Genomic DNA, 13,898 nt, shown 5'->3' on the forward strand with positions numbered 1-13,898 from the left:
AGGACCTGGGGATATGGTGGACAACAATTTGAACATGAGTCAGCAATGTGCCCTTACAGTGACAATATACACTGATCACAGTTTGCAGCAAGGGAAACTCCAGCTCCATAGAACGGAACATTTTTCACCATGAAGGTGGTCAAACATGGGAACCCAAACCTCAGAGAGGTCGTGGAACCACCATCCTGAAGGCATTCAAAGCACAACTGGACATGACCCTGAAGAAAGTCTAGATTTCAGCAGAGTTTGGACTAGAAATCTCCAGAAGTTTGTTCCAAAATAAATTATTCTGTGGTTTTACAAAGAAAGTTAGGCATTCTAACTTCCATTTTACAAACAAGAAAACTGAGATAGAGAAAGGTAAAGGTTATCTCTGAAGAACAGTTATTATTAAAACTGTAGTAGCTTCCATACGCTCCAAGCAAGATGTGAGCATACTGCACTGAGGCCATTACCATGCATTTCAAGAAATTGTCCCAGCACATAAAATAGTCAGAATACATAATACAGAAACACAATCAGAACACATGAAACAGGTGCAGAGAAACAAAGTGACTTGTTTAAGGTCAGACAGTGTATCCAAAGAAAAACAAGGAATCTAACATAGGTCTCTCACATCCCAGAGCAGCGTACTCTCCAGAAGAGCGTTCATCAGCTTTTGTGATAGGGACATCTGCCCACCAGACATTCAGTTAAAAATCAGCAATTCACTCTCCCTAGCTATAAATCATCACATCTAATTGCTTTGTCATTAAGATAGTCTGTTCTCAGAGACAACTATCCAAGCTTTAAGATTAATTCCACATCATTGCATTTTTATCATACACCCCTACGATAAGGTGGGAGACTGTAGTTAATAGAGTTAGCTCTATTTTGTGTCTCTGTGAGAAAGTGCAGTTGGGATACATGCTTTTTCTTCAGTTGTAATAGGTGTCTTCTTAGGGAACTGCACGTATGACACAGACACAAGGTTTTTCATGTGTGTGATGTTCAGTGATAATTTAGGAATAATGTCAGAGGCAGCAAAGTGCCAGAAGCAACAGAGGCGTTACAAATTAAAGGCTGAAAGGGAATCACGGTTATTTGATGAATCATTTTGTAAAAACAAGCTGCAGCACTGCAGACGTTTTCCCTTTTACAAAGGAAGAAACGGGAAGATGTGACAATATGCCTACAGTCGTAAAGACAGCATGTCACAGAGCCACAGGATCACAGTCCCCTTTCCAGCCTCTCGGTTGTTACTCCTCAAAAGCAGAACGTAGAGCACACGTTACTCAAAAGACTAGAACGAACCAAAATACTGGAGGGCTGAGGTCCACACAGCTGCTACTATGGAGAAAACAAACATCACCTGCAAAAGCCACAAAGGTAAAGAAACCCCCCAAAACAGAAGAAATACTGGATACCAAGGAGAGGTGTAAAACCTGGAGAAACACCATGAGATTATGAAAGGAAATAGGCTAGACAGCAGCCTAAAACTTTCTGCCAGTGTTTTGTACACTGCAACTGATCTTGTAAGGAGATTATACTAGCTTGGATGCACAGCACTTTTAAGACCAAGCTGCTGAGATAGAGAAATTCTGAATTAACCCTAGGAAGGAGCAGTCACATGAGCTGACATCTTGCCCCCCAAATCCCATGTTTGCAACTCTGTTTCAGTAGATCAAATCCCATCTTGGGAAATCAGAAGCATCTAAGCATCTCCTTTCCAGTCCCTTAGGCACTTCATGCAGGGCTAAAGAACAAACAGAACAAAAGATCCCAGCTACTGAGAGCAGAGCCGGTATACAAAGCAGTGCACTGATGCAACCATAGACCAGACCTTCCAGTAAGATTTTTAGTGTCTGTGTGGGCGGGTCAACATGTGTGTTTTATAGCAGATGACAAGTCAAAAGTATTGTCTTGTGTAACATGCTCACTGTTCCCAGCTAGAAACTGTGACAGGTTTCATGGACACTTTGTAGGAGCTTTCCCCAAGGACAGAAAGGTTACAGGACACTAGGTGTCCATGTCCATGCTGTCAGCTTCTGCCAGAGGAGAGAGAAAGAACAGCTTTTGTTACTCTGGCAGCCAACACAGACCAAAGCATACACAAAGCCTAAGGGGACTAGAGGTGCCAGAGGTTATTTGAGCACCGCTGCCATGCTTCCCCAGCATTTGCGCTCCTGCCTCAGTACATTACAGCAGTGAATATTTTGATTTTTAGGCTATTTTACCAAGCTCAGTAGAGCCTGAAGTTTTGGACTGTTACAGAAATGGGAAGGAGGGGAGAGATGATACCTAATAAAGGTCTGGCTGCTTTAGTAATGAGAATCAGAACCTCAAGGTCACTATCACATTAAACCCAAATGTCTGTTTTGTAGCCTCCATTAAGTAAGTTCATTAGTTCAGTTTCTAGATGACAGGCATTCATTAGGGAAAAAAAGTAAAAAAAACCTCCAAGGTGTAACTGTTCTCTGGTCTGCACATGGGAGAAAAGTCAAGGACTAAACAAGAAGAGATCCTGAACTTCCTTCTCATACCTACCAAAAGTACCATTGGATAAGAGTGGTTGATGCTTGCTAAAGGTATGGTGTGAAGAAATCAGTGCCTGTATCCTGGTTTTCTGGGGAGACAAGATATCAGTCACTAGAACCATTAACCCAGTACTCCTTGTCAGCAGAAAACGCAATCAAAAAAAGAGAGGACAAGAACATACAAATGCGTTCATTCTTGTTGAGCAAAGTGCTTTTAATTCAAAAATCTGTTATCTCTAAACAGTGTCCAGAACATCACAAACCTCCTTGCCAAGCGACAAACAAGTCAGTCCTACAGTCTCATCCACCAAGCAGCAATGCCATCTGTCACACCCTCCTAGTCCAAATGAACATGTGTCCCTCTTCCAAGGTTTTTACGAACTTTCTTAGCAAAGAGCTTAGTGTCATTTCTGTTTCTTCTCCTTCTGCAGCTGCCTCTCCAGGGACCAGACAGTCCCCAAGTGAGCAAGCAAAACTGAAGGCAGTACTGAATGCAACTAATTGAGTTTATCCTTGGAAGTTAATTAAACTTTAGCAATTCTAAAGAAATCAAAGCTCTATTTATTTATGGTTTCCTTTATAAAATGTTCCTATCCATGTCTTTAGGAGATAGAAATATACAACCATACATATTAAGTCCTAGTAGAGCACCATGCCAAATACAAAGAAACTCCTCACATCATCAAAGAAAAAACTAGCTTCAGGCAAAGACCTGTTCAAACGGCTAGGCTTTGCATGGAATCTAACAGTCAGCTCTTTTGAAAACTCAAGGGAAGCAAATTCTAGCACTGCGTTCTCTCTACTGATGGTGTTCAGCAACCGGAAACATAAAATTAGGGACCTAAAGCTATCTTCTGTAGATCACCAGACAAATCCCAAATCCAACTGCAAATGTAAGCAAAATTCCCTTTGAAGGGATATACAGTCAGGATTTGAGAACCCAACGGTTCAGGTAGAATTCAAGTACAATTGTTCACATATTCTCAAGATGAAGTTACAGTATTTGATCATTTTGTTTCCTTACACAATTTCAGAGTACATCATGAGAATGTTAGCATGATAGCCAGCATTAACAAACAAAATACCTCTTGGTAATTGCATAGTATTAGAAATAAACTAAACCACATTTTTTAAAATGAGAAGCTGTGAGGAAAAGAAGAAACATCCACTGAATGCCAACTCAGATATTAAAACAAGAATTTGGCATCCAAGAGAGAGTAAAGAAACCTGACTGAAAACTACAAGATACTAATTAATAGGATAAAAATGTTGATTTGTTGCCATAATTCTGCCACTGGTTGTGCCCATTACTTTTATTTTCCTTGTGACAAGATCCCAAACCCCTGTTCTTTAAAGACACAAGATCCAGAAGAAAATAGTAATGTTAGGTCACAGCAATAAGGTTTCATTTGGTTTCTACTAAGTTTCTTTTTGAACAAAACCCCAAAGTCGATCAGTGATAATTTCTCAAACCAAGAACTAAATAATAATGGTGAAAGGCCTTAAACCTTACTATGACCTACAAAGAAGTCATCAGTATAATCATGTATCTAATTGCAAAGATAGGTCCAGAATATCTAAAGACTGTGAATAAAACATTAATAGACTGTCTGTGATGTGCTATCTGAAGTTCACACCAAACATTTAATGAAAACCTAGCTATTCACATCTTTGCTTTGCTGGATAAACATCACTGGGGTAACACTAAGTTTTTGTAAGGAAGTGACTCATATCTAAGAGGTTTTGAAGGTTCTGAGAATTAATACACAGCCTTAGGTTTGGATCTGAATGATGAATCTGCTTAAGAAAAAGTCATCGCTCTACCTGATCTTCCATCTCGTTGAATATCCACATGATACCACTCTCCATCATTGGCTTTCTTCTGGGTGGCCTTGACTTTAATGGTCCCAGAGCCCATGTCTAGCAGCAAGTAGAGGTTCCCATCTAGAAGTTCAACTGCAAAGAAGTCTACCTTTGTATTTTTCTGGCTCCTGGCATCTTTCCTTTCCTGAGGCTTGCCATGGGTGAAAAGGATCAGTCCATTGGGTTCAGTGGTTCGGAAATCAAATGAGATGGAGCCCATCCTTTTGGTATTCCATTTAGGCAGACTAATATAGGCCTCAGGCGTCTCAAAGCTGATGGGATCCAGTGTAGCTACATTCTCACATACGAATTTCACTTCCCCGTAGATCTTCATCTTAGTATCACCAATCCGTGCCAAGCGAGACAGCTCCAGACGAATGTCGTTATTCTTATAAACAACCTGCCAGACACAAGGAAAAATATCATACATCAATCCTGCACACAGTACAAATACCCAAATTACTTTCAGCCATGGGAGACAAACTTCTCTCAAAAGGCAGTGAGGAGCAGAAAGAAGACCATGCAAGAGTCTGACATGATGACAGAGGGAGAGAGCACAACCAGGAGTGTCTGTAGAAGTGACAGCAACATGTACTTTGCGATGACTATAGATCAGATAAGCAGGCAGAAGAGAACATTTAAGGGAAGGACAGTGAGAACAATTAACTCTACCACAGGCCCACTCTGCTGTAAAATCTTTTGTACATAAAATACAGTGTGTGTCTGCTATCATGCTGTTATATTTGCATAAATCCCATACAAAATACATAACAAAGTATAACCCCCATGTCCATCTCTGCTAGCCACAGCAGGGAACTCTGTACCACCACTGTCATTTCTCTATTATTCTTATAAGACCATTTAACTATTAGGAGAGAGAGGCAAAAAAAATTTAAGCAAGTTGCTGTGAACTGTTGGTGATTGCCCTGTGGCTCCTACAGAGTTACAAGAAAAAGTAAACAAAGACTTTTAAATTTCTCTGACCAAGAAATCTTATATCACTACAGACACAAACTTGTTATGGAGATATCTGCATAGCTTACCCTCACTTCAAGAAACCTATGCTCTCTGTGTTAACCCATAAAAGCCTGTACATATCCAGTACCCGGACTCTTACCCTCTCTAGGTTAAGGACGAGAACTCTAGACTCTGTTGCTATATGGATGGAAATTAGCCAGCACTCCCAAGCAGGCAAGCACTCCTGAGCACGCCTGACTTGCTCAGGAGTCCAAACCTCCCACCCTTCCCTTTCTTACAGCTGCAGAATTAATTCTTTGCAAAGAGGACTCCTCTCTGCCCTGTGCCATTCTCACAGAGGCAGGGACTAGAGAAGGCACAAAACTGAAATATTTGTAAACTGTACTCCCTGTCAACCACCTTCCATGCTTCCTAAATCCAGAGCTAGCACATACCGTGAGCAAAAGCATTTCCACAACTAGTGCAATTTTGATTGAATTCATGTTCTGTGACACTAGTGAAGACTCTGATTTCTTCTAAGGAGCTATCATTTTTAAATACTTTGTGTGTATTATGTATAGCATATATGTACACACATATTTGATTTCTGCTTCTGAAATGCTAGCAGGATGAGCTGTCAGCAATTTGCTATGAAGAGAGAAGGGAAAGGAGATATACATTGTTAATTCTACAAATAGGACAGGAAAGTCAGAGAAATGAGTGCACAGTAAATATTAAAGGCAAACAAGAGAGAGAATGAGGGATAAGCTTCTAAAGTAGGTGACTTCAGGATGAAAAATATATGAAATCACAATTCAACACATTTGTAGCAAGTGAGGAATTTCCAGTTTTCACTAAGCGTTAAAGGAGATTTTCCCCAGTGCAGCCAGCACAGCATCAGATTTTCCTGTTGCAAATGCAAAACACCCTACGCCAGAGTGAAAGGAGAAGTCAGCTGTTAATTCCTATTTGGAGTCACGGCACAAAGCTGTAGTTCCTCCCAGCAGAGGACAGTATTGACCCACAATAGCTTGTTTTGCTCCAATTTCCAATAAGCACTCTGCCCTCACAGCAACTTCAAAAACATCAAGTCTATAAATAATCTGCAACAGGAATAAAATATATTTCCAATTTGTGGGACTGTAGTAGTTTCATTCTATGGATTAACCATGTCAAATGCTCTCACTAGACAGACCATACGCCTCCTTCCAGTGACTCAGCAAGGTTGTGCATTACAGCCTCCCCTTCTTGCCAGACAATGAGGTGCACCTCAGCCAGACACTAGTTCTGAGCACTGCATGCAGTCCTGTCTCTGCATCTCAAGGAAACAAGGGAACTGAAGGCACAGAGGAAAATAAATAGAACAATTAAGAGGATGGAGCAGGATGCTTTATGAGGATAGCCTGAAAAGGCCAGAGCTCCTATATTTGGAGAGGACTAAGAAAAAAATATGATTGAAGTCTACCAAAGATGGAGAAAGTTACTGTAGAACTGCTCTTTTACAAATTCAGCAATAACAGAACTAGATACATTCGCTGAAACTTGTAGGATATCAGTTTAAAACCGATTTTTAGAGGTGCTTGTTTACATAGAGGGTAGTGAATTTCTGGAACGTGCTGCCACAGGTCATGGAAACAGAGAGCATCAGCAGGCTCAAAAAGAACCAGAAAGATAAATGAACATCAAGTCCACAAACTGATATTAAAGGGAAAAGGAAGGGACAGGGCTTCTAACAAACCTAATCCAATAGCACGGGATGCTGTGGGAGTGTAAGGGGAATGCACCACTGATAGGAGCCATGCTCACATGCTCTCCCTAAATAGCACTTGCACCTGCCACTATTGGAGGCAGAATACTGGGTAAATAGATGGACTGTTCTTCAGGTCTACTAGGGCTTTTCTCATGTTCTTAATGAATCTACTGGTATAGTAGGTTGTACACAGTCTACTCCTTGTCCCACTGCAGGAACAGTCTGGGAAAGGTGGTAATTGGAAATGGGTTCCTGTGGGCTGAGTCCTTCTGCCAGCTCATACCTATGGGACTCCCTGACCGGTACAACTTTGGTACAATGCTGCATTTTTCTTTTCACCTCAGTATGGAGTTGCTTTGGCGGGCAAAAGAATGCCAGGTCTGAATGAATTGTGACTTTAATAATCCTAACATAGGAGAACTGCCTTTATAGGATACTACTAACAGTCGCTCAAACCAATAGTCCTCTAAACCGTATCTTGACCCAGACTTTCCACATATGAGAGGAGCAGAAAGGCAGCAGAATACCCTATATATGATTGATGGCTGGTTCTGGGTTGTATCTAGCTATGACTCAGTGATCTGCTTTCAGCAACCTCTGCAGGTTGCTGGTAGAGGGAATATGATGACAAACATGTAAACAGCTTCCAACTCTCAGCTGAGCCACATACAGGTTACATCTCCCCCTTTGACATATTTGATATGTGAGTAACAATTCCCGTCTCTTCTGGGGAAACATAGAGGGTCTGCCTCTGGGTTTATTTGGGGTTTGCTGCAGACTGCTTTGTATTTCATTAGTCATACCAATACTGCAGCTGGAGAATCCTTGAGACAGAAGACTTTCAAAGCGTCTAGAGAAAATGACATGGAGTTAGCTGTAACCCAGAAAGTCACAAGCAATGGAGGATCTGAGAGCAAGTTTGAAAGGACGGACCAAGAAAGCAAACACAAAGGAAGACTTGAGGAAGAGGAGAAAAAGTGTTGAATAGATACAAGAGTTCTGAATTCAATATTTTCAAAAGAACAGATCCACCCTAATCTGAATCTCTTATTATTCAGGTGTTTGTTGTTCTATGTTATTTTCTTTTAAAAAAAACCAAACCCACAACCTAGCTTGAGAAATTTAGAAAGCACTTGTGTTTAAGTACAAGTATTCACATAGCTGACTTGAAGTATCATTGACAGCCACATTTGGACATCAAGACCTTGATGTATGATCAGGTACACCAGAACTCTCAGCACTATAAACAAAAGAATAAAAATTATCCTTGAGCGTAAAACCAAGGTGAATCCTGAGCAGGAACAGAGAGACAACAGCATCTCTGGCTTGGGCAATGAAACACTAAGGCAGCTTCTGATATCCGCAGTTCAATTGTCAAACCAAAGGTTCAAGAATGAAAAAAAGGAATATAATTAAATGACTGGAATGCATGTCCCATAGTGAAGAACATTCAAATTCAGTCTGTTTAATAGGTAGAGGTTAAAGAGTGATTTGATTACAATCTATGAGTACCTGTGCAGAAAATGGAATTTAGCAATAGAGGGCTCTTCAATCCATGTGACAAAAGAATAATGGGATCCAGGGGCTAGAAATTGAAGTTAGAGAAATTCACATTTTAAAATATTGTGGCTTATTTTTACATGAGGGTAATTTGCTATTGAAATAATTTACTACAGGTTATGGTGTGTTCTCTGCTACTGGCAAACTTTAAATTAAAATAGTATCTTGTTTTCTCTAAAAGACATAGTGACACAGGAATTAATTATATAGCAAATCAGCCCAGATTATCATAATGGCTCTTTCTGGCCTCATAACCTATGAATCTTTGTGCTTTAATGAAATCAACAGATGCTTCAGTGCAGTTTTCCAGGACAGATGAAACACATCCTTCCCAAATGTTGAAACTGTATGGTGAAGGAGAAGATGCTTGTGTCAGTTCCAGACTGGCTTGCCACCAGTGCTTTCAGTGAGGCTTTTTTATCTGTTTGTGATCCTACTTTGCAACCTACCATTAAAAAGGAAGGCAAGTAAAAAGTCTAGGCCAAAAAACTTGGTTCTATGGTTCTAAATGTATGAGCTTGAAGAACTAGCTGCTTAGAGTCACCTGCTGCAAGCCAGAGAAGAAACGTTTTCATGTTTCACTGAGGAAGTTATCTGCCAGCAGTAGAACCTATCATCTGCATAGCACTTCCTACCTCTTAGTCTCATTTTATGAGCAACCTCTGAACTAACTTGAGGATATAGCAAAATACTGATTGAAACCCACACTTCTAACTCCAAATGAGGCCATGATTGACTCAGAGAGCTGTCCCTCACTAGGACATAGTCTTCTAGTGCCACTTTGGGACATGGCTTCCATAACAACTTAAAAGTAAGCAAAGCAATGAAAGCAGTGCCCACAAATTTGTCCATTTTTGTCAGATAGCTTTCTGAACAAAGCCGATCTTGCCTGTTTAAACAGAGACAAGCTTGAGTTCATCCCGTGTCTGATACGTGCATCAGAGAAGGTCAAGGGGCCTAAGAGGGTCAAGGAGATGATTCCTGGTACAGACATACACATTTACGTTATAGGTATTCTGGGAAGGAAGGTAGAAAAGGGAAAGGGGAAGAAAATGACCAGCAAAAGTCATGCATGGAGCTTTTGAAAAGTAACCTTCATGCTTCCAATCTTAAAATCACTTTATATTCCAAAAATGAAATTAGAACAATTAAAAAAGTGGTTTTTCCTTTTCCATGAGGACTGCTTCTAAATACACTTTAACAGAGGAATATTTTGACTGTTCATTGCCTTTGTTTAATGAATTGGACCAGCACAGATAGATGGTCAGGGATGGGATAGTCCAGATACACACATTCTCTGATAATCAGCAGTAGAATTCCATGACAGCTGAGACATTTTGAGGGATAAAAAGATATACAGTAAATAAGGTTTCCTTTAAATCTGCTGAGAAAGAAGGGTTTGTTTTAAGCTGAGCTAAAACAAATTAGCAATCTAGTTTTGAGGTTTCTTAAAAATGGCAACTTTGCAATTCTGAAGCATTCAAGGAATTTCTCCAGCTAAACTTATAAGAAGCTTTACTCATGGGTTAATGAAAGCTCTAATCAGATGGCTTTTCACAATGATGAAAAGCGTCTCTCTGCAATCAAGTGAAGATGTAGATAGAGAAGGAGTAACAAGTGAGGAAAAATGATGTGTTAAACTTGGTCAGTAGCCAATATAAAAATTCCTCCCCAAGTTGGTGCTATAAAGCAAGAGACATGGTTTTTGGTACAGGCCAGACACAGGCATGCTCCAAAGAGGAATGGCCATTGAAAGCCTGGCGAATTAGAAGATGACCATCATGAAAAAGGGCAATAACCTGAAGGCTGTGTAAGTTTAGCTAGTTAGGAAAAGCACCTCTGAAGTTCAGCCAGCTTGTTCGCCTCCTGCATCCTTAGTATCACCAGTTGCTTTTTTCTGTCACAGGCTGCTCTCCTTCACCAACTGCCCATATCATTTCTCAGAAGGGCTAACGGTGAGACATTTAGCCTAGGGCCTTTCTAAGACTTGCTTAAAGGCACCTGCACTGAACCAGACAAGTTTCTGCAGCTTAATAAATTACAGTTTATCAGCTGGTTTACCAGGAGTATGTGTTTCTAGCCTGCCCTGACCAGTAAGCAGAAACAAACACACCAGCTGTGCTTTACTTCGTGTTCGGGACAAACTATGTATGAAGTGATTCAAGGCTTCAGCAATGGGTAACTAAAGCTGCTATACTTATTTAAAGAACTGTATGTGGACTGTACATACCTGGTCTAAACACATTTGATGGTTCACAGGAATAACAACTATATTCAGGTAATAAATTAACACAATAACCATTCACCACACTGAAGGAGTTAATTTACCTGTCATGAAAAACAATACATTGAACATTGATGATAAATAACTGAAATCAAGCAAATAAGACTCAAGTATGATTTGTGCTATGTTAACTGAAGTAATGCAATCCTACATTTCATCTGAATTATGCTTAACAAAGAACATGTGTTTACCCAGCTAAAAATAGGAATATGGCGAGTAGAACGCTTAAACTATACGGCAGAACTATTTCAAGCTTCCTTACAAAATTTTTTGCACCTTATAAATCAATTATACCTTCTGAATAACTTCAAGTTTTGTGGAAAAATCCAGAAGAGAAAAGACCTTGGTTTAGTTCCAGAAGACTTACAGGAAGATATGTAGAAGCACTCCCTGAAGTAGGATATAAGGAAAGAAAAAGAAAAGGGATTCGAGGTGCCAGTAAAAAAGGGCTGAAAAAGGCAGGGTGGAATTTCAACTGTTCTAGTGAGAATGTTGCCTTAACAGATACTGAGGACAGAGGACCCAGTACTTCACTGTGGTCACAACCATCCTTTAAGCCAAAAAATAAGCCCCTGCTTCTCATGAGAATTCAGGAAATCGGAGCGTGTTCACAGTTACTACAGAGTTAACACCAACCTAAATCATTCACAGGCTATCCCAGAGCAAGCTTAAACAGGTTAAGCCAGATCAAGGTCCATCTTGATGCCTTATCTTTCACCTTGGAATATACTGAGATAAAGATCAAACATTTCTACCTATGTCTTTTTGAAATAAGATCCAAGACAAAAATCTTAGATTTTTTGCCTTACAACCAACCATATACATGGATGAGAAAGAGATTCCAAACTTTAGGGGAAAAAAAGTTGCTTTACAGCTGTTTATTGAAGTTCTAATATGTGTCTAGACCTGTACAATATGTTTCCCTGCCGCTTCTTGAGTTAGCTATGAATATTGCTAAGCAACTAAAATATCATATGCTCTACAGCCTTATTTATTCTTGGTGTTGCTTTGCAGCATTCAAACTACAGAAAAGCAGAGTTGTGAAATGACCTACTTCTTGGATTCCTTCCTTTTAACAGGTAGCAATAAGGACAGAATTTATTCTGTCACATTGGTGGATTTCTGCATGCTCCATGCTGGGATATTCTGAGTGCTAATTCATTTGGTCTACTGTTGAAAAAAATCTTGATTTCAAAGGGAATAGCAGACCCCACAATTGCATCTTGAGACAAACATGATGTAAACATTACAAATTACATATTTATTTCTGAAAAAAGTTATGGCACTGTATAGAGGGTGGAGAAGCCTTTATAGTTGCAAGAAAAATGCTGCTGAAGAACTCTATATTAGGTTCAAAGACTAAAGTAATTTCCTCAGCTATCAAAAAGGCACTGCATAGGCAGCAATAGGATTAAGTAGAATTGGTTGTAGCATGGACTATGATTTGAGGATGAATGCTCTTTTGCAGTGGAAGCGTCAAGTCCTCTTCTTTCCTTGCTACAGAAACTTCAAGTTCTGCAATAAGTGAAGAAAGGGATCACAGGAAAGAAGGTATAGTTTCTGGATTTCTTAAAATACCACTTTTCCATAGATTTTCTAAGCAATGGCAAGAAAGCCACCTAAACTCAGTATTTGCAAAAATACATTCCTCATATCATGGTGGCCAACTTGAGGTCATGGAATTTTGCAGGAGGAGTCTGGAGAATCATTGAAATGCTCTTGATCCAAGATTTCAGATCAAGAAGTATGGTTATCCTCATCTCAGGACATGACTTACCACTGTGTAACCAAACCTCACTAAAAATACATGTATGGTATATCAAAAAGGAGATATTGGCTGCCCACTAAATTGTCTGACACCACCAGTGAATACTGACAAACTGACGGAGCATCTCTAACTCTGTCGTCACCCACCCTTCAAGTCCTCACACTCAGGTGTCGAGCAGTGGGCAACAGCACAGACAGTCCCAGTTGTGGGAGCTGAGTGAGTCTTCAGCCAAAAGCTATAAGTGAAGACAAGGAGAGATTTTGTCTTTACTGTTAAAGCTCAAAGAAATGCTCTGAGAAATTAGACTTAGATTTTTCAGTCTGTTCCTAAGAACTAGCTGATACCTGTTAATATTTAGGTGAAAAAGTAACTGACTGATATTTGACAGTAGCAGAGTTCACCTTTGTGTCATGGCAAAGCATTTAAGGCATTTCACTGTGGATTCAGGTGCACAAACTTGAACTTCCCTCTTGCTTCATGATCTATTCAAGCTCCATTTGGCCTAGTAACAGAGAAGAATAAAAGCTGCAGGATAGTGAAGCCAAGACAGCCAACTATGATGCTCCTTACTTGTGCCACAGGCAGACATCATGCTAGCCCTGAAAAGCAACTTGTATCTGGAGACACGTCCAAGGTACAAGAAGGGCATAGAGGAGATATGTCAGCATTTTACAAATATTAAATAATGAGGAAATTCTATGTTGTACGCTGAGTCTGTATAGCGCAGAGTTAAAAAAATACAGAAGAAAGAAACAATTAATAGCTACACTTGGAAAATCATTCATTGAGTGGATTAAATGAAGCCTCCTGGAAAGTATGGAGACATAGGAGGAGACAGTGCTATACTCTGCTGGAGATCATGTCCAGTCTGGAGAACTGCACTTCAAAAAAGGAGTGGGACTACTGGAAAGAGTCCTGAGGAGAGCAATGAGAATAACCAGAGGTCTAGAAAAATAAAAGAAAGATTGAAAGTATTGCTTCTTTTTAACATAAAGAAAACAGCAAGGAGACATAACAGTGTTCAAATATAAAAAGGTTGCTACAAAGCAGAAAGGAACAATCTGTTCTTGTATCTATGCTGAAAAGGACAAGAAATAATGGGCAAAAATTACAGCAAGAAAGTGTTAGAATTGATGTTAGGAAGAGCTTTTCTAATTTAAGAACAGTGAAGCACTGGAAGAGATTGTCTGAGGAGCAACC

The 13,898-nt window shown here is 39.9% G+C and overlaps 1 protein-coding gene across 1 annotated transcript in view; it reads right to left on the reverse strand.

Annotated features, from left to right (window-relative positions):
* Positions 1–13,898, reverse strand: part of LOC104167268 (neurexin-3-like) — a gene marked incomplete at its 3' end in the record, with an annotated part of 99,105 nt that overhangs the window by 46,810 nt on the left and 38,397 nt on the right. Inside the window, exon 5 of the mRNA XM_009707477.1 lies at positions 4,341–4,779. Coding sequence (XP_009705779.1) covers positions 4,341–4,779 — 439 coding nt within the window. The remainder of the gene's footprint in view (positions 1–4,340; positions 4,780–13,898) is intronic.

This window comes from Cariama cristata, unplaced genomic scaffold, assembly GCF_000690535.1.
Source record: "Cariama cristata isolate BGI_N322 unplaced genomic scaffold, ASM69053v1 scaffold749, whole genome shotgun sequence".
In the NCBI taxonomy this organism is placed as follows: domain Eukaryota; kingdom Metazoa; phylum Chordata; class Aves; order Cariamiformes; family Cariamidae; genus Cariama; species Cariama cristata.